At 40.9% G+C, this 27,925-nt stretch overlaps 1 protein-coding gene across 1 annotated transcript in view; it reads left to right on the top strand.

The window, feature by feature from the left end:
- MCPH1 (microcephalin 1) overlaps positions 1-27,925 on the top strand; it is a 243,062-nt gene that overhangs the window by 6,729 nt on the left and 208,408 nt on the right. The window contains exons 3-4 of the mRNA XM_008706148.2: positions 2,549-2,667; positions 26,236-26,323. Coding sequence (XP_008704370.1) covers positions 2,549-2,667; positions 26,236-26,323 — 207 coding nt within the window. The remainder of the gene's footprint in view (positions 1-2,548; positions 2,668-26,235; positions 26,324-27,925) is intronic.

The following is a 27,925-nucleotide window of genomic DNA, read 5'->3' as shown; positions in this document are numbered from 1 at the left end:
GACACACAAGGGGAAGGACCTTAAAGGCAGAGGAGATGGTTGCCCAAAGGGCCATTGGGGAACTGACATTTGCTTGTGACTCTGGGGCTGTTATCTAGGGTATGTGCTTGCATGAGGGGTTGGTGTTGGTTTTGGACTCCTGCAGAATGCTTGGCCAAAAAAAAAAAAAACAGATGCCAAGGCAGCAGTACCCTAGAGTAGCTTAGCTAAATTCTCGACAGCATTTTAGGTTATATGTCTCCCCAAGCTGGGCTTTAGCTGCAATCCCCAAGGCTTTGTTGGGTAGATTGCAATATCTAGGTCTACTTTTACTTTTTATTTCTAGTGGTTTATGTTCTTGTCTCATCTCTAGGTAAGCTTGATGTTTTGTTTGTTGTTGTTGTTTTTCTAGTTGAGTATTGTGTGTATTTAAGTTTGAAATTAGAGACCTAGAATTGTATTCTCTTTCTTCAGAAGAGATTCACATTTGCTTCAGTCTTGTTTTTAGTGCTCATAATCCAGGATTTTTTTTTTTTTTTAAAGATTTTATTTATTTGACAGAGACAGCCAGTGAGAGAGAGACAAGCAGGGGGAGTGGGAAAGGAAGAAGCAGGCTCCCAGCAGAGGAGCCTGATGTGGGGCTCCATCCCAGGACTCTGGGATCACGCCCTGAGCCGAATGCAGACGCTTAACGACTGAGCCACCCAGGCGCCCCTCATAATCCAGGATTATCTTAATCCAGTTGCAGGATTGAAGATGATTTAAAACTGGACTGCAGACCTGTGAGGGCCATTATGTGGTTTACCCTTACTCCTGGATCAGCCGTTTGGGTGCCCATACAAGATATGAGGGTTTTGCCAGACTCCCTTCTCCCATTCTGAGGCTGGCAGTCCAGTTTTTGCCCCTCTTGTCCTTAGAGGCATTTAGAAGTGCTACCCATTATTTGCTAAATTTGGCAAAAGCCCTAAGGAAGAAATGACCCTGAATGCTAGACTCCTCTGTCTGGTTGTGTCAGTCTGTACTTAGAGTCTTGGCTCAGTAATAATCCCTCACTGCCTCAGAAGCTCTCCAGGGCCTTCTGGCAGGTAGGTAGGTAGATAGACAAAGAAAGATGTATGTATATTTTATCAAAGCAATGCATACATGTTGCTTAAAAGGGCAAATGTGCAGTGCCATGAGTTTCTCAAACAAGGAGAAACCAGCAATCCTTTGCTCTACACTTTTCATTCTGTTTTTCTAAGGCAGCCATTTTCAGATCTGTTTTATCTGTTTCTTTTGGTGTTTACCTTTTTATTTCCAAACAATGTGCATATGTTACTTTGATAAAATTAAATATTGGTAAAAGAATGATGTATTGGACCATTTCCACTTCTGGAAAGATTATATATAAAAGGTAAATTTTCTGACACCATGAGTTTGAACATGTCTTTATTATACATTTCTTTACCTTTGATTGATATTTTAGCTGATTGTAAAATGCTCAGGGTATATTATTTTTCCTTGAAGGCACTTCACCCTTGTGTTCTGACTTCCAGATTGCTGTTGGGAAGTCTAATGACATTGTCCTGTCTCACTGTTGAGTGTGATTTATCCCCACCTTCACTTCTTACCGTTTCTTAATGTCTAATCTTTCTCTACTCCAGCTCTACTGAAATTTCACGATGATATACTTAATATGGTGCTGATTTCATTCTTATGCCGGCTCTTGCAGGTCCTTTTGATCTAGAACACATGCTCTTTAATTTGAGAAACTTTTCTTGAATTATTTCTTTTCCATGTTCTCTGTCCCTGTATTTCTTCAACTATTATTTCTCAGCTCTTGGTTCTCCTGGTCTGAGCTTATGGTCATGTCTTATATCTGCTATTGCATCCATCTCCTTGTCTTTTTATTGTCCTTTGGGGAGAATTTCTCAACTTTATTATTGTCCAGGATTTCTATAGACTTTTTTTTACTTATGTCATCATATTTTTAATTTCTAAGAGCTCTTTAGTTCTCTGAATCTTTAAAAACAACAAAACAAAACCTCCCAATCTTAGATGTTCTTTCATGAACACAGTATCTTCTGAATATTTAAATGAATGTTATTTTCTTCCAAATACATTAAATGTTTTTAATTTTAATTACATAAGTATTCCCTGTATTGTCTGTTTTCAGTGAATTTTATTTTATGGCTGATGTAGAAGGCTTGTCTTAAATGTCTTTAATTGGCTTAGCTCCTATTCTCTCGTCTGCTAAAAATGCATTACCAGCTCCTATCCACATTCGCTCTCCTTTTTATCCTTGTAGAGCTCTAACTCTCTATGTCGTAGGTTTTTTGAGAGGAAGCAGAGATAAACACCTGTATGACACACCCATCCTAACTGGAGCAGATAGGTTTTCAAAGCGGCATTACCCGTTTGTTAGAGTAGTTCTCCGTGGCAGATTATGAGAAATGGAATTGCTGCAGTAGGGGTTTTAGATGTTTTCCTTTTGACAAATATTGGATAAAGTACCCTTTTTGATCAATTTTACTTATGAAATTGTTCATAAATGGTAATTTATGTTTTGTTTTCTGCCTTTTGTCTACAGGTTTCAAAAACTTTTAACAAACAGGTAACTCACGTTGTCTTCAAAGATGGATACCAGAGCACTTGGGACAAAGCACAGAAGAGAGGTGTGAAGCTCGTTTCAGTGCTCTGGGTTGAAAAGTAAGTGGTTCCTTTATTTTTTTTTAAGTATCTACTATTGGTCGAGTGTGGAGATATTTCTCATACATCACAGAACCAGATGAAATGTGATTTTGTCTTTTCTCTGATTCTTACTTGCGCAAGTCATTTAATGTCCTCAGGCCTTGGTTTCAGCAGCTGAAGATGGACCTGGTATAATCCTTAACCCTCCTAGAGGGAAGATGACCACACAGGCGCCGAGACATGTATGCTTGGTGTATTCAGGAAACCATGAGGAGGTGAATGTGATGAAGCAGATAATAGCTGCTCGGCCGCCACAGCTCAAGTACCGCAGGGAGGGGGCTTCAGCAATAGACACTGATTTCTCCCAGTTCCGGAGGCCAGAAGTCTGCCCTCAAAGTGTTGGCAGGATTGGTTCTTCTGAGGCCTCTCCTTGGCTGACAGATGGCTGTCCTTTCTGTGTCTTCACCTGGTCTTTCTGTGTGTTGGTGTCCTAATCTCCTCTTCTTGTAAGGACACCAGTTGTATTGGCTGAGGGCCCACCCTAGTGGCCTCATTTAACCCTAATTATCTCTTTCAAGGCCAGATCTCCAAATACAGTTGACACTTGAGAAAAAAGGACTTGAACCGAGCAGGTCCACTTATACACGGATTGTTTTTCAGTAAGAACTTTGGAAAATTTTTTGGAGATTTATGACAATTTGAAAAAACTTAGAGATAAACCGTGCAGTCTTGAAATACTGAAAAAATTAAGATATTTTAAGAAACAGTATATAATACATATAACATTACAAAATATGTGTTAATTGCTTGTTAACGGTAAGGCTTCTGGTCAGCGGTAGGCCATTGGTCATTAAGTTTTTGGGGAGTCAAAATTTACATGTGGATTTTTGAAGGTTGGTGCCCCTAGAGCCCATGTCACTCAAGAGTCAACTGTACGGTCACATTCTGACGTACTTGGGGTTAAGACTTCATGTGAATTTTGTGGGGGACATAATTGAGCCCATAACAGGTGTCGTCAATGGGAAGAGTTGGAAGAGATTGAGGCCAGCAGGGTAGTGGGGCGTCAAATGATGTAGGGCCTTTTGGAGTGTGATTCAGAAGAGACATATGTGGGAAAAGGGGCAAAGGAAGAGGTAGGAGAGTGGTTGGAGGCTGAATGATCCAGCCTAGAGGCGTTGCTTGCATGGTCAGATGGTCATGAAGCATGGTCAGATTCAGGATGTATTTTTGAAAGTAGTGCCAGACTAGATCTCCTGAGGATTTGGATATGACTTTGTAGAGAAGGGGAAGAATCAAGGATGACTGTGTGGTGTTGGCCTGAGGAAGCAGAAAGATGGGTTTGCCATTTCCCGAGATTGAGAAGGCTTCAGAAGGACCAGGTTTGGAGGGGAGATCCTGAGTTCCATTTGGATGTGCTGAATTTGGGGTATTTATTAGGCACACATGTGGAGGTGTCAGGTAGGCAGTTGGATATGAGTATGGAATCCCTGGGAGAGATTGAAGATAAGCATGTGGGAATCTTCCTTATACAGATGTTATTTTTAGTCATAAATCTGGATATGACCTCTTGGTAAGTATAGATAGGGAAGGGAGGTAGTTCCAAGGTTGAGCACTCTAGTGTTGGGTGTTGAGAAGGAAAACCAGTGAGGATGGGATTCTAGAAGTCAGGTGAAGAAAGCTTTCAAAAAAGGGATAATAATCAGCTGTGGCAAACAGGTTGAGTAAAGGCAGGTTAAGAGGTTAGCACTGGAATTAACAAGGTGGTGTCTCTGGGAGCTTGACCAGCAGTTTTAGCAGATTAGTGGGAGCAAGACTTGTTCAAGTAGAAGTTTGGAGACAGTGCATGGAGGCTACTCCAGTGGGGAAGAGAGAGCTGGGAGAGTACCTGGAGGGGGGTGTGGAGGGGAAGATGGAAGAAATGACAGCATCTCTATGCTGACAGAACTGATCCAGTAGAGGGACATTTTGCTAATGCAAAGGCAAGAGGAGACATTTACTCTAGTGGCTTATTAATGGGGCTGAAGGGATAGACTAACACATAAGCCAATGGGTTACATAGGATATATAGGTTACATACAGGTTAATCTTATGTATGCTATAGGTTATATAGGTTGGGTTATATGGGATCAAGGATAGGAGGGAATGCAGAGTATAGGGGACAGTTGTTGCTAAGTGAGTAGATGTGGCTTCAGGTCTTACGGAAATTCTTTCCTGATGCCGTTTTCTCAGTGAGAGGGAGCGAGATTGTGACGTGAGAATGAGAGGCTTTGGGGGTTTGAAGAGAGCACAAACACATGAAATAGTTGTCTAGGAACTTGGGAGTGGATGGATCAGGGCAGGACTAACAGTTCACTTGAGGATGCTGATAAGTTGAATATGAGGCCCTGAGCAACAGGACAGTTGTTTATCCAGCAACCTACAAGCAAGAAGGAGGTGGAGTGTTGGACTTAACTGGGGTTGGATTTTGCCAGGCAACCACCATAAAGGGTTGGAGGGATATGGAGTCAGGGATAATGATGGACTGTGGACTCCAAATTTGATCGGGGTTGGAGGGGTTATGAAGGGAACAAAGGGTGGTGGAAACACTGTTTGATTAACAGACTATAGATCTTAGTTGGATTGAGGAATTGTTGGGGATGTACAAGAGATTGTGTTTGGGAGGACAGGAGGACGTGGTTGGAGAGTATGATGCTTGAAATGTAGATCATGGAGGGCATGCTGAAAAAATGGAATTCATGATAGCTACTCTTCACAGGACCCCTGTCTGTTATAGGGCCAGTTAACCTGGAAGTAGTTCTTGATACGAAAGTAGCAAGTACATACTAGGTGCTCCAGAGAAACTAGAACAGGTATGACACAGCATGTCATAGAATTTATAACTTAGTGGAGAGGGCAAATAAAATGCCATTGTGGACCGAATGGGCAGGGCTGCAGTGACCACAACTCCAGGGGCTACCTATATTGTGCAACATCGCTGTGGAGAAAGTTACTTTAAAAAGTTAGAGTTCCTCATATAGAGTTGAATGGCCATGCCTTGTTATTAGGTTTTTTAAAAAAAATTAATGGACTTTATTCTTTTAAAGATTTATTTATTTATTAGAGAGAGAGAGTGAGAGCAAGTGTGGGCACACCCAAGCAGGGGTTGGGAGAGGGAATCCTCAAGCACACTCCTCACTGAGCACAAAGTCCAGTGTGGGGCTCCATCTCATGACCCAGAGATCATGACCTGAGCCAAAACCAAGAGTCAGACGCTCATCCGACTGAGCCACTCAGGTGCCCTGGACTTTATTCTTTTAGAGCAATTTCATATATCATTATCAGAGTCCCTGCCTCTATATTGCTTTCCTGCTTTCATATGAATTAACTCTAGATTTCTAAAAAAGCAGCAGTATGACTTTTTTACATTAGGATTTCAGGGAACATTCCATTTTCCAGAGGTATTTATCATGTATGTCTTTAGCCCAAGACAGCTCTAAAGTGGCCACTATCAGATTTCCTACCTTCTATAGTGAGATAAGGGGACCGAGTAGGAGCAAGACCAGAAGGAGTTCTAATTACGGTAAGATGCAGGTGGGTGTGTTTTTAGTAAGAATGTAGAAACAGATTTAAACCTTTGATTACTATGTATGTATGTATATAGTATGTTATGAAGTTAAGTTTTAAGTAAATTAAGAGAAAAAATAGTGTGTCATATTTATCCATATGTTTACTATTTCTGTTACTGTTAATTCTTAAAGATCTGAGTTTCCTCTGGTATTTCCTTTCAATGTGACTAATTATATTCAGATTTCTGCATTTTTTTTTAATTAAGGTAAAATTTACACACTATAGAACTCGGCCTTTTAGCATACATTTCAGTGGTTTAAGTTCATAGAGATTTTTAACTGTCACTACTATCTAATTTAAGAACATTTTCATCACCCCCAAAAAAACTCTGTAGCCATTAGCAGTCACTGCCCCTGAGAACCACAAATCTACTTTTTGTATCTGAATTTGCCTAATCTGAATATTTCACATAAATGGAATCCTACAGTGTGGGGTCTTTTATATTGGGCTTTTTTCACTTTGCATAATCTTAGGAGATAAGCTTTCTATATTTCACTATTAAGGTTGATGTTAGCTGAGGATTTTTTCTAGATGCCCTTTATCATATTGAGGAAGTTTCCTTCCTTTCCTAGTTTTTTTATTTTTTTAATTTTTTTTGGGTTTTTATCATTGAAAGATGTTGGATTTTGTCAAGTGCTTTTTCTGCATCCATTGAGATACTTGTTTGTTTTTTGTCTTTTATTCTATTAATGTGCTGTATTAGATTGATGGATTTCATATGGTGAACCAACCTTGCATTCCTGGGATAAATCTTGCTTGGTCATGTTGTATACTACCCCCTCCCCACCCAAATTACTGGGTCAGTTTGCCAGTACTTTCTTTTTATTTTTCATTTTTATTTTTGCATCTGTATTCATAGGGAATATTAGTCTATAGTTTTCTTGTGATGACTTTTTCTGGTTTTGGTGTCAGGGCTATACTGGCATCATAGAATGAGTTGAGATCTTGCATGTTCTATTTTGTTTTGTTTTGTTTTTTTAGAGAGAGAGAGAGCACCTGGGTGCGCTTCTTCTTGAGTGGGAGGGAAGGGCTGAGGGAGAGAGAGAATCTTAAGCAGCCTCTACACTCAGTGCAGAGCCTGATGCAGGGCTTGATCTCATGACCCAAGCAAGAGTTGGACACTTAAACAATTCAGCCACCTGGGCGCCCCTGTACTTCTGTTTTTTGAAGAGTTTCTAAGGACGGGTGTTAATTCTTCAAGATTTTGGTGGAATTCACCAGGAAGCCATCTGGGCTTGGGCTTGCTTTTGTGGAAAGGTTTTGGTTACTAATTCAATCTCTTGCTATAGGTTTCTTCAATTTTATACTTCTTTCTTGAGTCAGTTTGAGTAGTTTCTGGCTTTCTAGGGCTTGTTCATTTCACCTACATTGTCTAATTTGTTGGTATATACTTGTTTGTAGTATTTTTGTTATAACCCTTTTTATTTTTATAAGGTCAGTAGTAATAGTAATTCAGTCCTGATTTTAGTAACCTGTTTTTGTCTTTATCAGTCTAACTAAAAGATTTGACTTTATTGATCTTTTCAAGAAACCTACTTTTTGGTTGTTGATTTTTCTCTTTTTTTCTTTTTCTTTTTTTTAAGATTTTATTTATTTGACACAGAGAGAGCGTGCGCACAAGCAGGCAGAACGGCAGGCAGAGGGAGAGGGAGAAGCAGGCTCCTTGCTGAGCTGAGAGCCCAATGTGGGCTTTATCGCAGGACCCTGAGATCATGACCTGAGCTAAAGACAGACACTTGATGACTGAGCCACCGAGGCGCCCCTCTCTGCTGTTTTTCTATTCTTTATTTTCACTCTATAATCTTCATGATTTCCTTCTGCTTGCTTTGGGTTTAGTTTGCTCTTTCTCTAATGTCATTAGGTGGAGGATTACATTCTTGATTTGAAAATTTCCTCTTTTAATATAAGGGTTCATAGTTATAAATTTACTCCTAAGCACTGCTCTAGCTGCATCTCATAAAATTTGGTATGTTGTATTTTTGTTTTCATTTATTTCAAAGTATTTTCTACTTTCTTTTGTGATGTTTTTTTTTGACCCATTAGTTATTTAGGAGGTTCTTATTTAAATTCTACGTATTTGTGTTTACCAAACTTCATGCTGTTTTTTGATACCTTGTTTCATTCCACTGTAGTCAGAGAACATATTTTGTATTATTTCAGTCCTTTTAAAGTAATTGAGACTTGTTTTACGCCATATCATTTTGTCCAGGAAAATATTGCATGTGCACTTGAAAAGAATGTGTGTTCTATTGTGTGGATGGAATGTCCTATCTTTAGATATCTATTAGATCTAGTTGGTTTGTACTGCTTTTTAAAGTGTTCTTTTCTTTTAAAAGATTTATTTATTTTAGAGAGCGTGAGAGCATGAGGGGGAGGGACAGAAGGAGAGGAAGAGACTCTCAAGCATCCTCCCCGCTGAGCATGGAGCTTAGTTTTTCTTTGTCTGAAAATGTCCTTATTCATCATAATTTGTGAATGTATTTTCCATGGATATGCAATTCCAATTTGATAGTGTTTATTTTTTCTTTCCAACTGCCTAAAAGTTTTTCCTGTAGTCTTCTGTCCTCTGGTGTCTCTTGAGTGCTCTGTAGTCATTCAGATCATTTCTCTGTTGTAAGTAGTGTGTTTTTTTTCTCTTCTTTCCAGTTTTTCTTCTTGTCTTTGGTTTTCAGAAGTTTAACTTAAGTGTCTAGGTGTGGTGTTTTTAAATTGATTTTGTGTAGATTTCATTGAGCTTCTTGAATGGACAAGCTTATATAATTTTTCTAAAAATGTGATTAGTTTCTGGCCATTATTTCTTCAAATATCTTTTCTGTCCCATTTCCTCTTCTTTTTCTAGTTTTTCTAATTAGCTGCGTAACAGGAATTGGCAAAGTTTTTCTGTAAAAGGATAGATAGTAAATATAGGCATACCTTGGGCATATTTTGGGTTTGGCTTGAGACTTCTGCAATAAAGCAAATATCACAATAAAGTGAGTAAAATGAAGTTTTTGGTTTTCCAGTGCATATAAAAGTTACATTTACACTCTACTGTAGTCTTTAACGTGCAATAACATCGTGTTTAAAAAATGTACATACCTTGATTTAAAAAATACTTTATTGATAAGAAAATGCTAATCATCATCTGAGCTTTTAACTAGTCATAATCTTTTCGCTCGTGGAGGGTCTTGCTTCAGTATTGGTGGTTGCTGGCTGATCAGGGTGGTGTTTGCTTAAGTTGGGATGGCTGTGGCAATTTCTTAAAATAAGAACATTGAAGTTTGCTGCATTGATTGACTCTTCCTTTCACAGTTTGTCTGCAGCAGGTGATAACTGTTTGATAGCCTTTTATTCACAGAACTACTTTCAAATTGAAGTCAGACCTCTCAAACTCTGCTGCTGCTTTATCAACTGAGTTTATGTAATGTTCTGAATCCTTTGTTGTCATTTCAACAGTCTTCACGGCATCTTCCCCAGGAGTAGATTCCATCTCAAGAAACCATCTTTGCTCATCCACCAGAAGCAACCCCTCATCTGTTGGACTTTGATCCTGAGAGCACAGCAGTGCAGGCCCACCTGCAGGCTCACTTCTGATTCTCGTTCTCTGGCTCCTTCCACCCCCTCTTTGGTTACTTGAACCCTCCACGTCATCCAGGGGGGCGGGAATCCACTTCTTCCAGACTCCCATTTGTGTTGATATTCTGACCCCTTCTCATGATATCACAAATGTTCTTAATGGCATCTAGAACGGTGAATCCTTTCTGGAAGGTTTTCGGTTTACTTTGCCCAGAGCCTTCAGAAGACTCACCATCTATGGTAGCTATAGCCTTATAAAATGCATTCCTTCAATAGTAAGACTTGAAAGTTGAAAAGATTCCTTGATCATGGGCTACAGTATGGATGCTGCATTGGCAGACATGAAAACCATATTAATCTCATTCTCTGTCTCCGTCAGAGCCCTTGGGTGACCAGGTGATCATTGTCAGTGAGCAGCAATATTTTGAAAGGAAGCTTTTTCCCCCTGAGCATTAGGTCTCCACAGGGGGCTTGAAATAATCAGTAAACCATGTTGTAGACAGATGTACCATTATCTGGGCTGTGTTGTTCCATGTACAGGGCACAGGCAGAGTAGACTTAGCATGATTCTGAAGGGCCCTAGATTTTCAGAATGGTACGTGGGCGCTGGCTTCCACTTAGAGTCACCAGCTGCATTAGCTCCTCACAGGAGAGCCAGCCTGTCCTTTGCAGCTTCGAAGCCAGGCATTGACGTCTCTCCGGCTGGGAAAGTCCTAGATGACATCTTCTCCTGACAGAAGGCTGTTTGGTCTATGCTGACAATCTGTGGTTGAGTGTAGCCACCTTCCTGAATTCTCTGAGCCCCATCTTCTGGATGACTTGCTGCAGCTTCTCCATCAGCACCTGCTGCTTCAACTTGTCCCTTCATGTGATGGAGATGGGTGCTTTCCTTAAACCCAGTAACCAACCTCTGCTACTGCAGATGTTTCTTCCGCAGCTTCCTGACCTCTCTCAGCCTTCACAGAGCTGAACAGAGTTAGGGCCTTGCTCGGGATCAGCTTTGGCTTAAAGGGAGTGTTGTGGTTGGTTCGGTCTGTCCAGACCACTCAGACTTTCTTCATATTAGTGATAAGGCTATTTCCTTTTCTTACCATTCACGTGTTCACTGGTGTAGCCCCTTTAATTTCCTTCAAGAACTTTTCCTCTGCATTCACATCTTGGCTAACTGGTGTAGTTTTTGATGAATTCTGGCTTTTGACATGCCTTCCTCACTAAGCTTAATCATTTCTAGCTTTTGATTTAAACTGAAAGATGTGTGATTCTTCCATTTAGAGGCCATCATAGGGTTATTAATTGGCCTAATTTCAATATTGTTGTGTCTCAGGGACTCAGGACGCCCAAGGAGAGGGAGAGAGATGGGGGAACTGCTGGTTGGTGGAGCAAGCAGAGCATACACATTTATCAAGTTAGTGGTCTTACATGGGTGTGGCTCGTGGAGCCGCAGAATAATTACAATAATAACATTAAATATCATTGATCCCAGATCACCATAAAAATATAATGAAAATGTTTGGGAGTATTACCAAAATGAAAAATGAAGTGAACAGATATAGTTGGGAAAATAGCGCTGATAGACCTGCTTTGTGTGGGGTTTCCACAGATCTTCCAGTTTGTAAAGCATGCGATATCTGCAAAGCACATTAATGCAAAGTACAATAAGATGAGGAATGCCTTTATTTTAGGCTTTGTGGGCCATGTAGTCTTTATTTAACTACTCGATTCTTGTAGTGTCAAAGGAGCCCTAGAGAAGAAGCAAACAAATGGGGGTGGCCATGTTGTAGTAAAAGTTTATTTTAAAAACAGGTGGTGAGCCAGGTTGGCCTGTAACCCATAGTTTGCAAATGCCTTCTGTGTAATACAGTCTTTGAAACATCCCCACTTATCCCTGATGCCCTGGTTTTTGTTCATTATTCTTCAGTCGTCTTTTTTTCTTCACACTGATCCTCCTTCAAGTTCGTTGACTCTTTTCTCCATCAACTCCATTCTGTCATTAAATCTACTTGGTAAATTTAGTTCATCTATTTTCCAGCTCTAACATTTCCACCTGGTTCTTTTTTGTGTGTTTTGTTTTTTACCTGAGATTTCTGCCTTTGCTTTTCCTGTCTTTCCGTACATGTGTGTTTTCCATTCTCTTGCACGGTACAGTAACAGTAGATCCTTTAACCCCCTTGTCTGATAATTCCAGCATTTCAGGGTTGGCATCTGTTGATTGCTTTTTTCTTAGGAATGTGTCACATTTTCTGGCTCTTAGAGTTTTGTTTTGGACACTGTAAATGTCAGATAGGTTCTGCATTCTTTTATACTGCTCTGAAGAGTGGTTTTTTTTTTTTTGGTTTTTTTTGTTTTTTTTTTTTAAGCAAGCAGTTAACTTGTTTAGTTTTAGAATGCAGACTGTCATCTTAAGACCTGTGGTGGACATTGGCTTAGATTCATTCGGTTCTTTTTTTTTTTTTTTTTAATTTTTTTATTATATTATGTTAGTCACCATACAGTACATCCCTGGTTTTTGATGTAAAGTTTGATGATTCATTAGTTGCGTATAACACCCAGTGCACCATGCAATACGTGCCCTCCTTACTACCCATCACCAGCCTATCCCATTCCCCCACGCTGCTCCCCTCCGAAGCCCTCAGTTTGTTTCTCAGAGTCCATAGTCTCTCATGCTTCACTCCCCCCTCTGATTACATAAGAACTAGGAAGATCGGTAGGAGAAGAAAGGGATAAAGAAAGGGGGGGTAATCATTCAGTTCTTTAAGCCTTGGCCGCAGGCTGATGTCAGTTTGCCTTATGCACATGTAGGTCAGGGTCAGCCAGGGATGTGGGCTTTTATGCTCAGAACCTGAGGTTCCTCTTCCCCAGCTTGTTTCCCGGGTACTTGCCTCATTCCCTGGTGGCCCTACTTGCTGGGGCTCCTTCCCCTAGTTCCTTTGGCCAGAGACAGCAAGTCCTGTTGGAGGTTGAGCTACCCATCACCACCACTCCCACAGACCCTGTCACTGCTTTTCTGCAGGGTAAACACCTAGAAAATGTGGTAAAGCTACAGATTGTTTGCTGTTTGTTTGTTTCCAAACCCTTTTAAAAATTTTCAGAAGGTATGTATGACTTATAGTGCATTTGGAGGAGATTTGGTTTTAATGACTGAACACAACTGGAACCTAGTTTTGTTTATTTGTTTTAGTATCTGAGGCTAGTCTAATTCTTTTCCTCTTGTAAATTATTTGATCTTTCTTCTAGGGGACCCAAGATTTTTTTTTTTCCCTTTAAAATCTAATTATTTTCTTTTGTCTTAAATTAATCCAGTTGTTGATTCCAATTCTAGGTTGGCCGTTTCAAGAGATTCAGGCCTTCCTAGTTCTGGAAGATTTTCTTATAGTTTTAAATATTACTCTGTTTTGCTGTTTAGCTTTTCTTCATCAGGGGCTTCAATTATATGTATGTTGGGCCTCCTCTACCTGCCTTTAATTTCAAACATTTTGACTCTGAGTCTTTTTACTTCTTTCTGGATGTTATTTTTATTACCCTTCTCCCCCCCCCTTTTTCATCAGTATTTTTTTAAATTAAATTTTCATTTGAATTGGTTTCTTCTTCAGCATGTTATAATTAAGTCTTCATCTCTGACATGATTTTGTCTTTTCTTTTTTGTTTGCTGAATTTAATCAACTCTTGTTTAGTGTCTTCCTGTTTTATTGTTTTTGTTCTTAGTTTTTGTATTTTTGATTCAAGAAATATCTCACACATATGGATGGATTAATAGATATAGTTTCCCAAATACTTGTTTAACAGTATTTGATTCAGATGTGACAGTTGTGTTATATTCTTTGGCTTTGTTTTTATTTTTGATAGCAGGTGGATTTTCATTAGGCTGAAATGGTTTGATTTGCATTTTCTTTTCCAAACAGTTTTTTAATAAATGTGGTTTGCTTTGTTCTGTTCCCATTCATTTTATAAGCAGGGCTCCTAATTTCCGAGCACTGTCCTATGTCAGTTCTGTTCTCTGCTCTGCATAGTTCCTTTCGTGAATGATGTTGATGGTGAGGCCTTTTGTTTTGTAGGATCCTTAAATGTTTTCCTCTTGGTTGCTCCACTGCTGTTTGTCCAGGGTTACCACTCCTTCTCAGTAGAGTTGATTATCCCTCAGAGTTAACATTTTTTCAGAGCCTGTCTCTTCTGAGCCTCTTCCCTGTGACAGGTGCTGTGAACCACTCATATTCTGTATTTCAGCATTTAGTGCTAAACTTCCTCTTTTTCAGTTATTTTACATGTGTTTCTTCTGATGCTCCAGGCCCCTCCACTCTCTTTGTGGAGCTATAAGCCTCTTCCCCCACTTTCTGCATCCACAGACTTGCAGCTATATTCAGACTTGGGTTATTTTTCTACTTATATGTCATTTGAAGTTTTGGTAAAACCATAGGTCATGTGTGTCTGTCATTTGCATTTTTTTTAAAGTTGTCTTTTTATGGAAGCAGCTCCCTCATCTCCTTATGCAATCCAATAAAATGGCCTGTTGGTTGTATCTCAGAATAGATTTCGTGGGTCTTTGTCTCTACTGTTCCCCCTTAGTCCAGACAACTATCATCTTGCCGCATCATTCAGTAGCCTCGTGCCTGTCTCCCTTTTGTTTCACCTCTTGTACATTAGCAAGTACAACACTTCTAACCCATAAATCAGCTATATTGTTCTTGCTGAGATAAAATGGCTTAGAATTACGTGGTCCTAGGTAGGCATAGTGAACAATGGCCTGTTGGCCAAATCCAGCCCACCACCCTGTTTGTCTTTTATGGGCCTTGAGCTAACAGTGGTTTTTGCAGCTTTAAAAGGTTGGGAAGAAAATCAAGAGTGTTTCCTGACACATGAAAATGATATAAATTCCAAATCTCAGTGTCCATAAATAAAGTTTTCCTGGAACACAGCCATACACATTTGATTATGTATTGCGAACGGCTGCTTTTGCATTGTTCCTGTGGAATTGACTAGTATTACAGAGACCATATGGCCCACCGAACAGCGTCTTCCTTGTTACTTTCTGTCTCAACTCCTTTCCTTTTTGTGCTGTTAGAACTTACTTTGTTCATTTGTTTTTTAAATTAAATTTTATTTTTTTCATCACGCTAAGTGTACCCTTTAATCCTCATCACCTATTTCCCTCATCTCTGCTAACCATCTGTTTATTCTTTATGTTAAGAGTCTGTTCCTTGGTATGTCTCTCTCTCTTTCTCTCTTTCTTTTTTTCCTTTGCTCATTTGTTTTATTTCTTATACTCCACATAGGAGTGAGATCAAACAGTATTTGTCTTTCTCTGACTGACATTTCACGTAGCATTGTACTCTCTAGCTTCATCCATGTCACTGCAAATGGCAAGATTTCGTTCTTTTTTCTGGCTGAATTATATTCCATTGTGTGTGTGTACCACATCTTTTTCCATTCATCTGTCAATGGACGCTTGGACTGTTTCCATAGTTTGGCTATTGTAAATAATGCTGTAATAAACATAGGGGTGCATATGTCCCTTCAGATTAGTATTTTGTATTTTCTGGGTGAATATGCAGTAGTGTGATTCATCTGTCTGCCTACCTACTTACCTAATCATGCATTTTGGTCTTTCCATTATGATGTAAACTCTGTAAGTGTAGCCATCATGTTTGTCTCGTTTTATGATTGTGTTTTCACTAAGTAACACATTCCTGGCTCATAGTAGGTGCTCGATAAATATTGTCCTATTAACTAATGAACAGAGGAGGCTTTACTTATATTAGCCTGGAGATACCAGAGAAAATTTCTCCGGGGAAGTGATGGTGAGCTACCAGTAAAAGGTCCTAAAAGGAATGTGGGGGGGGGGGTACAGAAAAACAGACCTTTCTTGAAAGCCTGAAGTTAATGGAGATGTTTGGGTAGAAGTGTAAACTGACAGGCATCCTTGTCCTGAAAAGAGGCCTCTCAGCTAATCCTGACAAGGAAATTCTCAAAGTTTCTTCTCCTGGGAGTCCTGCCGTCTTGCTTTCCTTGGTAGTCTGTCCCCTACTTCCCTTTTGCTTTATCTCCTCTCTTCTTGTTGCCCCTGCTGAACCCTTGTTTCTTAAGGGGATCAGGGAAACTCCAAAATAATTATTACCCAAAGGCAATCTCCTCAAGTCCCTTTAAAGTGAACTTAATCATATTTTTAATATAAATTCTTTTTTTATTGTTTGCTGTAGTACAGATTTTAATTGTTATATAGAATTACTGATTTTTATATTTCCTCTTGCTATCTTGAAGACAAGCTTTCTTTTGAATTAAATGTATTTAGATTTAAATATGTTTATATTTTTAATGTGAAAAGTCCCCACCTAATCTACATCTTGGCTTATCTTCCCTCAGTTGGGGGAAGATCTGCCACTGAGAATTTGGAATATATAGTTTTAGACATTTTATTAAACACATAGAAAATGCATACATAAGCATTTATACATCCATATTCATAGGTACATCCATGGGAATATGTAGGTTTTATTTTTTTAATGGAATGCACATAAACTTTTTTAGTTAACATTATATTAGAGAACATCTTTCCATGTTTGTATATAGTGATAGATTTCATTTTTAAAAACATATACACTCCTTTATAAGAGATAAGTAATTTGTGTAACTGATCTGTTAATGAATATGAAGTTTTCCATTTCTTTTTCTTTCTGGTCAGAAATAGTACAACACTGAATGTCTTCATGTGCATTACTCCTTACAGATGTGTAAGTTTTTCCATAGGTTTAAATTCCACAAGTGTGTTTTTGAGTTCAGAGGGCTTATCTACTTAAATTTATGATAAATGCTCTCATAGTACCTTCTGGAAAGAGTGCGCTAAATTCTCCTCTTTCTAGCAGTGTGAAAGAACTCTTGTTTCCCATAACCGTTACATTGTGAGTTGTCAGTCTTTTTAATCTTTCCTACTTTGTCGATGAAAAAAATAAAATTTATTTCATTTGCATTTCCTGATTTTTAGTGAGCTTGAACTTTTTTCCGCAGAACGTAGAGGTAACGGCTGAACTGACCATTATTTTATATGTCCTGTTTATTCTACGTTTACTGCCTATTCAGGCCCTTACTCTCGTTTCCTCCTGAAAATATGGATGGTAGGTACATAAGGCCACTAGGTGTCACTAGAATCCCATTTTGTTGGGCTATTTCTGGGCATGTTTTTTTCCTAGAGCAGACAGCTGTGTAACAGAAACTGATAAAATTCTGACGGTTCCTTTGGACATTGGACACTTTTATATTGAAGAAAAAGGAAGTGAAGGCAAAGGAATAAAGGTCAAGGTGGCTGTCGCCTCTCAGTTCTGTTGAGGAAGGCTGATCTAATGGGTACGTTGGAAATAGAGTTCACAGGCTTTTGTTTCCGCCCACTTGAGAGCGGGTCACTGCCCAGATGCCCCAGCACCCCTGCATTTTGTGTTCCTACAGACAAGCACATTTTCTTGCATGGCCCCACACGGCCACTCACGTTAGGAGGTTAACACGAACAACCCCCCCGCCCCCCGCTGTTGAGTTCTGAGTCCATTCGGGTCTTACCAGCTGCTCCGCAGTTGTGCACTGCACAGAGACGGCTCCCAGCCACCTGCAGACATGCACCTGGTCAGCCTGGCTCCTCGTCTCCCTCACTCGGGCTATGCCTGCTTCTTTCTTTGGCTTTTGTGCTTTTAATATGGTTGAAGATTGTAAATAGTGATGTATCGTGTCCGTCAGTTTGGGATTACCCGGTGTTCCCTGATGAGATCATCTGAGTTCTGAGTCTCTTGCAGGAGTAACCTGGAAATGAAGATGGATTCGTCTTAGTGCACCCTCTTGGTGTGTGGGTGTTGGTGGTGTTTGAGATGGTGCCTGCCAGGCCTCCGCACTGGGAGGGAATATGCCCTGGGCATGTTCAACGTGACCCCCTCTGTGTTTATTGTGGCATTTGAGGGAAGGTACTTTCAACCATGTCACTAACCTTTCCTCATCACACTGTGCATGTGAGTGCATGTCTCCTTATTTTATTCACTGGGTTGTGACCCATTGCTAACATTGTTCCTTTTAAGGTTTAAATTGTCTTTGATTGGCCGGGGTCACCCATCCAGTTGACTTCTGTGTTATTTTACCTGTTTCCCATCATTCTCTGAACACCTCTTTTCTTTCTGGCACAACAATTTAATCCAAGCTCCACTTGTGCCTTCTCTTTCCCAGCCCTGGATGGAGCCATTTCTCCAGAATCCCTGGTTCCTTTTACTGGAAATGGTATTTTGAACCCATAATCTGGGTGCTAGGGTGCACTTGGTTCCATCGAGGCTTGCTGCTCCCACAGCCTCTCGTGGACAGAGTTAGTTATACCTGTGTGAATGTGTGCCTGTGTATTTCTAACTCCAAGTATAGTGAGCCAGGTTCCCACTGATAACCTGCAACATTAGTCCCAAACCAGGGGGCTCATCTTCTCCTTCCATTGTTTGTAGCTCTGTTCTCAGACTGAGAAACCTGACTCCTGTCATTCTTGTTAGCAGGACAGTTAATCAAGTAGGTGGGTGACCAGTCTCTTCTCCAGGGCTGTGCCTCTCCCTGCACAGACCCCCCTCGTCTGCGCAGGCTTGGATTCCCCTCTGCACAGATGTCCTCTTTACCCCACCCAGCCCCCACTCTACACCTGTTCCAATTCTGATACCCCCTCACCATACCTTGCCCCTCCCTCTGTGTGGACACCCTCCTCTGCCTGCCTGGGCTCGAGCACCCTGTACTGGGCCATCCCCCACGCGGATGCCCCCTTCTCAGGCTCTGGGAAGGCCCCCAATGGATAAGTGCTCCCCACCCATCCACACAAACCTTGTAGGGGTCTGCCCTTGCCTCACCTGTGTATCCCTAGTACAGAATTGTCAGTTGGGAGGGAAGGCTGGAAGGGCAGATTTCTTACCTACTCTTAAAATTGAGAGCACATGCAGAGAGATTGCTGGAATGTGGGAATTGAGCTCAGAGAGTTCAAAATTATCCTTAAACTTTTAAAGTTTCTTAAGCCTATTCCTGTGATTAAAAGCTGTGTGTTAGTAGGACAAGTGTTTTTAAAAACCTGCCAATTAGGTTTTTCTGTTTGTAGCAAGCTTTCAGTGTTCTGTGTTGGTTAAAAAACAAAGCAAAGCAACACCCAAATTATCTACTGTTACCAATTACAACATTAATTCAAAAGTAAGACATTTTTCCTGTCTCAGACAGCATAGGTTTATTGAGAAGGTAAGACCTAATATTCATGAATCACTCAGTAAATAATATCAGAATAGTGGGTTTCTTGTAGTTCTGGAGCAACAGTTCTCAAATCATGGTCTGGGAACTTCCATGATCCCCAGACCCTATAAGGGGTCAGCAGGGTTGAAACTTTTTATAATGTTAATAAGATGTTATTTGCCTTTTTCCCTCTCATCTTCTCGGGAGAGTACAGTACTGTTTGGGGGCTTGGCATACACAGTACATGGAATGCTGAAGCAGATGTGATAATCAGCTGTTTATTGACAGTTGCAAAAATGAATGGCCGTGCCACTTTTCTATCTAATTTTTTTTCCTGTTTTGGGAAACACTTTTCATAAAATCTGTTATTTGTGTTAACATGTATTGAGTTTTATTGTTTTTAAATGAATTAACAATTACATATTTGAAGAACTGCTCAGTTTTCTTTTTTTTAAGAACTGCTGAGTTTTGTTACAATAAATATCCATAAGTATAACTCACATAAAAAGGCTTTGAGATCCTTGAATATTTTAAGAGTGAAAGAGGTTTTGAGTCCAAAATACTGCTTCCCAGTTCAGTTTGTGTCTATGGTTAGAGCTCCCACTGTGACTGCGGGTCTTGCTTTGTGCCTGGAAAGCGAGCACACATCCCTCTTCCTCACTTGTCCCCTGAGGGAAGTCCTCCACATTGTCTTGTATGTTGAAAGGGATTTTTTTCTCCCAGGTCGGATACTTTTCCATTGCCCTAGCTTTTGAAGAGGTAGTGAATGAAGGCAATACAGAGGGGGCTGGTGATATACGGTGTGTTTGGCATAGCCCTTGGAGTTGATCAGTGCAGCAGAGGGTTTGTCCTGAGGGCGGGATGGGAGGGGCGGTGGAGCAGGCTTGCAGTGGGAAGTGCCACCATTCCTTAGCTCTCAAGGGAGAGAGAGCTCTTTGGAATGGAGCCCAGGCAGGGCTTCCCAGAGGGAAGGATGACACAAGCTGCTTTGTTCCCTGTTGGCTCTGAAGTAGCAGCAATTGAAGATCAAAAAAGTTGGTTCTGCTTTTAGGGGTGTCACTTGAAACACTTTTCTGCTTGACCACTAGATGGGAGGATAGTGTCGCTTTACATTTCTGAAGAAAAGCAGAAATGCAACTAGTGAGCTTGTCTTTGTTTGTTCAGTAGATTTTGATTGAGTCCCCGATAAACACCGGTTTTAATGTAGTAGCTGTTTAGTATTTTACTAAGCACGTGAACACACAAGTTGTTTGCATGCGTAGAATGACATCACCAGTATTACAGGCCACCTGTTTCTTTGTTGTGAAAGGTCGTAGATAACAGGTAGATTCAAGAAGTGCATCTTTCCATGCTACTGAGTGACAGATAAATTGTTGGGACGCTAATTGCCGGTAAGGACTGAATATATCTTCTGCAACTACATTACCTGGGTCAGGCACATATTTTACCCAGTTGAATCAAGCCTTTTCCCAAACTACTAACTAGTAGAGTATACTTAGGAGTTTTGTGAACTTGGGCAAATAATCTCCTGTGAGCCTCAGTTGTCAAATGTGAGAAAATGATATGATAGTATTTATCCACCAGGATTGATGTGAGGTTCTTGTGAGCTGGCGGGGCTTTAGGATGCTGCTGATTGTAACTTAAGTATCATGTAAATGATGGTGCAGTTATCCTGGTTCTTTTCAGCCAAGTCTTATGTCAGGATGCTTCCTGGCCACCCCCTTTTGCTGTTTTGTTGCTTATAACAGCGGGAAATAAGTGGTGTTTCACTTGAGTAAGAAGAAGCTGGTGGGTGCTGCTCAGGGTACAAATTGGTCATTGATGGGCCTTTGTTTAAAAAGAGGCATTCCTAAGAAATATTTCTTTCCTTGGTTGCTTTATCATTGATGCCTGTTTCTCATTTCTTTCATTAGATCTATTTTTCTGCCTACCCCATTCACTATCCGCTTTCTTTGAGCTTAGGTAATTACTTTGTTTTTTAAAAAAATCAACCTTATAAAAATGTAATTTACATAAAATGAAGTGTACCCATTTCAAATGTACACTTCACTGGGTTTTGACAAATGTATGACCTTGAGATCAAGAATCACATGCTCTACTGACTAAGCCAGCCAGGGGCTTCCATAATTCAGTGTTTTTTAATATAATTACGGAGATTTGCAGCCACCAACACAATCAATTTAAAACATTCTTATCACCGTAGAATGCAACTTTGTACCCTTTACATCACCCTGCATACCCTCCAGCCCAGGGCAAGTATTAATCTACTCTCTGTCTGCATGGATTTGCCTCTTCTGAACATGTCTTGTAAGTGGACTCATAATATGTGGTCTTTGTGCCTGGCTTCTTTCTCTTAAAATAATGTTTTCAAGACTCCTCCATGTTGTAGCATGTATCAGAATTTCACTTTTTTAAAATTATCAAATAATATTCCATTGCATGGCTGTATCACATATATCCATATCATGTATGATTTGTAAGTATTTTTTTCCTATTCTGTGGGTTGTTTTTATATGTCCTTTACAGTTTCCTTTGAAGCAAAAGGTTTTGATTTTTATGAGGCCCAGTTTATTTTTTGTTTCTTAGCTTTCGATGTTATTTAAGGAACTATTAACAAATCTGAGTTGGGAAGATTTACTTCTGTATTTTCTTCTGAGAGTTTTATAGTTTTAGCTCTAACAGTTTTGGTTTTCCATTCATTTGAAGTTAGTTTCTGTGCGTGGTGTGAGGTAGGGGTCTGATTTCATCCTTTTTTGTGTGGGTGTCTGGTTGTCCCAGCACCATTGTTGAAAAGATGATTCTTTCCCAGTAACTTTTGTCACTGATTTTGACTCTCGTCAAAATCAATTAACCAGGGGCTCCTGGGTAGTTCACTCAGTTAAGCATCCGACTCTTGGCTCTGGTCATGATCTCAGGGTCCTGCGCTCTGCTTCAGGCTCTGCGCTTAGCAGGGAGTCTGCTTGAGATCCCCTCCCCACTAGCCCTGCTCAAGCTCCCCCTTTCTCTCTCTCTCTCAAAAAAAAAAAGTCAATTAACCATACATTTGAGGATCCCCTCTGGCTTTGGTGTGTATTTCCCTGATGACTTGTACTAAATGTAAGATCACATGCTTAGTGACTGTTTGTCTTTGGTTTAAATCTTTTGCCCACTTCTAAAAATTGGGTTTTGGCTTTTTAATATTGAGTTACAGGTGATTTTTGCACATTGTTCATATCAATATTATTGGTCAGATACACATACTGTAAATATCTGATCTCAGTGTGTGACTGACCTTTCATTTTCTTTGCTCTGTCTTTCAAAATACACCAGTTTTTTATTTTGTTGAACTGCAGTTTTTCATTTTCTTCTTTTATGCTTTGTGTTTTTGATATTATGTCTGAATGTCTTGGCTTACTTCGAAATTGTGAATTTTTTCTTCCATTTTCTTCTAGGAGTTTATAGCTTTGGCCTTTATGTTTAGTTCTGTGGCCTAGAGCGTGCGTGCATATGTGTGTGTTTAAGATGAGGTCAAAGTGTTTCTTTCTACAGTGATGACGTTTGCTCCTTCGGAAAATATCTTTTGAGTACTTACTCTCTGCCAGGCCTTGGGGTTACTGTTGTAACTAGACAGGTGAATCCACTCCCCTCATGGAACTTAGTTTTTGTGAAAGAAGCAAGTTTTGTAAGTGCAGGGTTTAGTGAATCCTCTGAAGGGAGCAGGAGGGGCTTAGGCACAACGCCCATGTGGAGTTGGTTACCCTCCTGACACAGTGGCTGGGGAGGCCTCTTGAGTTGGTGACTGTGAGCTGAGGCAAAGAAGATGTGAAGGAACTAGGTGTTCAGAGACTTGGGGACCGATTTGTGGAGGAGCAGGAGGTCATGGCCTGAGACGGGATGATGCCAGTGTGTTTGAGGATGTCAGAGCTTCAGTGGTCGGGATCTCTGGGGAGAGGAAGCTTAGAGGCAGGAATGTGCTCCTGCTGGGCTGTGGAAGGGGTTTGAATTTTATGCACATCTCTCTCTTTATTCTCAGTATGCCCTCTCAGTGTCAGACCTGCACCTGGGGTTGCCTGCTGGCTGAATTCTTATGGATGAGGCACAGCACCCACACGTAAACAGCTCCAGGCCTGAACTTGTGTCCTCTGTTAACTACCTCCTGACTTCGTTTTCTTAGTTCAGGTGCCATTTCTTTCCCTGTTGTGCCAGCCAGAGCCCTTTGAATCAGAATGCCTAGTTTCCTGTTCCCATCCTGTTATGGAGAGAGGGCCCCTCACACACAGGAAAGAGAGAAGTCAGCTATTATTACAAAGCTTGTAGTGAAGCAGTGGTCCCTTTTTAACCCCTTCCCTCAGTTCCTGTTCCCCAGGGGGGACGCCTCTCCACCCATGCGCCTCGCTGCAGGTCTGTCTTGACCTCCGTATTCCTAGTTACTGTGGCTCCACTGCTGCCTTGACTTTCCAGTTTCCAAACTCTAGACTTTGTAGTCTGGAAATGCACATTTAGTTCTCCAAGTGGCCGCGTTCTGGGGGACCCCACGCCATGTACGTGCACCTACTCATTGCACCCAGACCTACACTGCTTCTCTCCTGATTCTGTAATAAAATCAGCAGCTGATGAGCTAAATCAGCAGCTTTACTTTACATTATTACGACTGTGAAAGTTGTTCTTAGCTGAATCTGAAAATGCACACAAATACATTTCCTTTTGTGTGAAAGTTTGTCCTACCTGAGCTCAGCCTGGTATCCTTGAGTCCAGCGTGTCCTTGGTCCAAGTCGTCTGAAAACCGAGCCTGTCACCTGCTTTGTTGGCAGGAGCGAGTGGGATGCAGTGGCCGACTGTGGGCTCAGTTAGGGGTGCAGCTGCTACTCCTCAGACCCACCCTTACTGCTGGAGCCCCTGAGGTCTGAGGAGAGGAGTCCAGTCCCTTGTCCTCCTTCGTCCAGCTTCCAGGGTCGGGTTTCCTTTTCTGTATTTGCTTTTCAGTTCCCTAGACATCTCTATCTACTCTTTATTTCTGTTGGTCTGTGTCGTTTTGTTTTACTTTACTCTCATTTGAATGGGGTTTTGAGGGCAGCAGAGAAAAACATACATGCTCAGTCCACCAGTTGTAACAAGAGCTTGAGAACATTCCATTTTTATTTCTAAATATTGCTCATTCAGGAATCTCCACACAGTCCCACAGCTTTGGTGAAACCTGTAGCATGTCCTACCCCCACAGTCCCTGCCTGGACTCCTTGCCCTAAGTGTCCCTGTCCTGGACACATCCTGCAGAGTGGCCTGTCCAGCGCCCCCCCCCCACCCCTCCTAGCACCCTGGGCTGTCAAAGCTCAGGAGCTTGGCAGCAGATACAGCCCTCAGGGCGACCTGTATGACCTCCTGGTCACTGGTGTCCTCGCTCCAGTGCATTCACTGCAGTCGCACCAGGTGAGGTCTGCTTTCCCAGAATTGTCACGCTCTTGCTCCCTTTGCTGCACTTTTGTCTGTGCTCTTCCTCCAGACGGAAGATCTGCATCCCCCCAAATCCGCTTCCTCATCAGAATTGAATCTGGTGCTCGCCTCCCACCTAGAGCTTCTCCTGATTCCCGTGTGTCGCTCGTGCTCTCTCTCTGGCTTCTTCTCTCCCTTGTTCTCTTACTCTAATTACTGTGCTGTGGTATTTTTTTTTTTTAATTTTTGCATTTTGTGCAAACTTCTTTCATGGCTGGCTTAATAAAAGACAGTGGCAGTGTCCTGTCTGCCTCTGCATTCAGTGTATTGGGATCTCACACACACATACACACACACACACACACACACACACACCCCATTTAGCTTTAACTCCACTGTGTGCTCATGAGAGAGAAATGAAAAAGGCAAATGAAGCCTTCTTGTGACAAAAACAGTTTTGACCTCACATGCCCTCAGAGGAGGCTTAGGGACCCCAGGGGTCTTCTGACTACACTTTGAGATTTATTAGCCTAGTGATAAATAGTATTGTCATTTGGTGTGTAATCTTCCAGACTTTGCCTAAAATGAGAAATACTTAATTATATATAGTATACAGCATCATGTTCGCATTGCTGGAGTTTTGTTTTATTCTTAATATATTTAAGATAGTTTTCTATATGAATATGGATATATTTGTCCTGTTCTTTTTTGCATTATATTTTAATGGTATTTTCAACTGTCATTTGCATACTAAATGTTGAACAGTGACAGGCTTATGAAATACAGTTGGAGAGTGTTTAGGGGCCATATTTTAAAAAGACTGAAGCAACAGGTAGGTGAGATTATTCTGTAAACACATGAGTGATTGAAGGCTTTTGATCGGGGTTGTGGAGAGGTGAATAAAATGTTTTAAGCTTAGTCTTTCAGTAATAATATGAATGAGTGAGAAGAGTAGGAACTGTAGGTAAGGAGATCATTTAGAAAATTATTGTAATTGTTTAGATTTGAGCGTCTGAATGTTTATAAGTAAGTAATGGTCCAGCGATTCCCAAGACGTGCAGGGAGGTGTGAAGGGTGGCTTAGCGACAGTGGAAATGACAGACTGATGATAGACAGTCATGGGCAGTAGGGCACGGCCGGGAGAAGCTGGGATCGCCCACCCTGCTCTCGGTGAAACACACCGGTTTTGGTGGCAAGATAATCTTTCTGGCTGAATTTCTTTAGGGCCCTTCTTGCTCTAGATTATTCCTTTTAGGTCCTGTGTACGCTATTCATTTAACAGCATGTGCTTATGCTGTATATGCGTCCTGCACTCATCAATTTGAAGGCTGTTACAAGTCTGAAGTTACTGCATAAAATCTGCTTCCCTTACCTGCCTCTTGCTTCTACTCTTACACTTTAAAAACACCATAGGGAGGGGCACCTGGGTGGCTCAGTGGGTTAAGCGTCTGCCTTCAGCTCAGGTCATGATCCCAGGGTCCTGGAATCGAGCTCTGCATTGGGCTCCCTGCTCTGCGGGGAGCCTGCTTCTCCCTCTCCCTCTGCCTGCCACTCCCCCTGTTTGTGCTCACTCTCCTTCTCTCAAATAAATCTTAAAAAAAAAAAACAACATTGTAGAGAGACTATTTTGGAAAGTTGAATTTATGTTGCCCGTTGTGTTTGGTTATAAATGTACTTACTTTAAAAGCCATTTCTGTTAACATGGCCTGTGCATCTCTTAAATTGCTAACTGACATACGTGCCGACGTAATGCTGTGTGACTATAACAGGGACAAATGCCCATTATGCTCTATCGATTTAATTACACAGATGCAGGACAGCTGGAGCGCACATCGATGAAGCACTCTTCCCTGCAGCCAATACTAGGGAACACCTACCAAGCCTAATTAAAAAAAAAGTAAGTATGTGATTTTGACAGTTGCAGTTATGGCAGGTTTTTAAGAAAGTTACAGACATTAGTGTATCCCCTAAATGCTTTGATGTAATTTGTAAGAAGTGGACGAGCTGTCTGCCTAGCAGAAAACTAAAAGTTGCCAAGACACTGGCAGACATGCAGGTACACTGGGAACGGCTTTGGAATTCAGTTTGTTAACGTCTGCAGCAAAATACCTTCGTTCTGCTGTTTAGCTGGAGAATCTCAAAAGTCAGACGCAGAAATATCCAAGTTATTTATTAAATAATGAAGTTATTTATTATGGAAAATCCACAGTGCAAACATAAAGACACTGCTTTCCTTTGAGATCTAGTTCACGTTTGATCCACAACATTTTCCCTCTTTCATTATTTAAAAGTTTTAATTGTGATTTCTTTATTTGAGGTAAACCGGTTTACTAGGAAACGTCAGAGTTGCTTTGTTTTCACATGAGTATCCCTGTTGGAGAGGAGATTTGCAGACTTTGTCCAAACTGAATGAGACCCGTACATTTCCTGTAGGTTAAGGAAGACGTTCCCATGGGCATCTCAGATTTTCTGTAAATGGCAAATCTCGTATCTCGGACATTTCAGTTCGGGAAGCCGGGATTTGCAGCGCATTGATGGACAAACTTAACTCCAGTCTTTGTCCAGATCTCCTTCGATTAGAGGTGAAATAGAGCCTCTAAGTCTCCACTCTCTGTGATATGCCAAGCAATGGCTGTGTCTACTCTTTTACAAATAAAGGACTTATTTATTTTTACTTTTTTTTATTATGTTATATTAGTTACCATACACTAATTAGTTTTTGATGTAGTGTTCCATGATTCATTGTTTGCATACAACACCCAGTGCTCCATGCAATTCATGCCCTCCTTAATACCCATCACTGGGCTATCCCACCCCCCCCCCCCCCCCCAGACCCTCAGTTTGTTTCCCGGAGTCCATAGTCTCTTATGGTTCATCCCCCACTCTGATTCCTCCCCTTCATTTTTCCTTTTAAAACACATTAATAATATGAGTTGTATTTTCATCATAAAACATAGCGTAAACACAGATAAGGCAAATACCTCTCTTAATGTGTCTTTCCTCAAAATAAGCAATTTTTGGTTTGACTTGGGTCCTTGTGGATCCGATGGTCTTCAGTACATGTACATTACAGACACACACACACGTTTCGTACGAATGAGGTTCTACTGTGTTACATGTATGGTCTGGGAGATTGCTTTTTTCTTCTTCATGTAACAGTGTGTGTTTGACCATTTCATGACAGTATACGTAGCCCTTCACTCTTCCATATATTATATGGCATCAGCGTGTCTTTCTTGGATCCATGAACCCTTGAATCATTGTTGGTTTTTACTAAGCACGTTGTTTATGTGACATGTTTGAGTTTATTTCTCCAAGTGGATTATCTGGAAATGAAGTGACTGGGTCAAAATGTACATGCACTTTGTAACAGTTCCACAATAGTGTAAAGGACTACCTGTTTCTTGACACAGTGACTAGGGCTGATATTATTAATCTTTGTCGTTTTCCCTGATCTGAAGCATAAGTAATGACTGCTTACACACTTCATTTAAATGTC

Source organism: Ursus maritimus, unplaced genomic scaffold (assembly GCF_017311325.1).
Source record: "Ursus maritimus isolate PB19 unplaced genomic scaffold, ASM1731132v1 scaffold_28, whole genome shotgun sequence".
In the NCBI taxonomy this organism is placed as follows: Eukaryota; Metazoa; Chordata; class Mammalia; order Carnivora; family Ursidae; genus Ursus; species Ursus maritimus.
The sequence above is the reverse complement of the archived record's forward strand: the minus strand, read 5'-3'. Positions and strand labels throughout refer to the sequence as shown.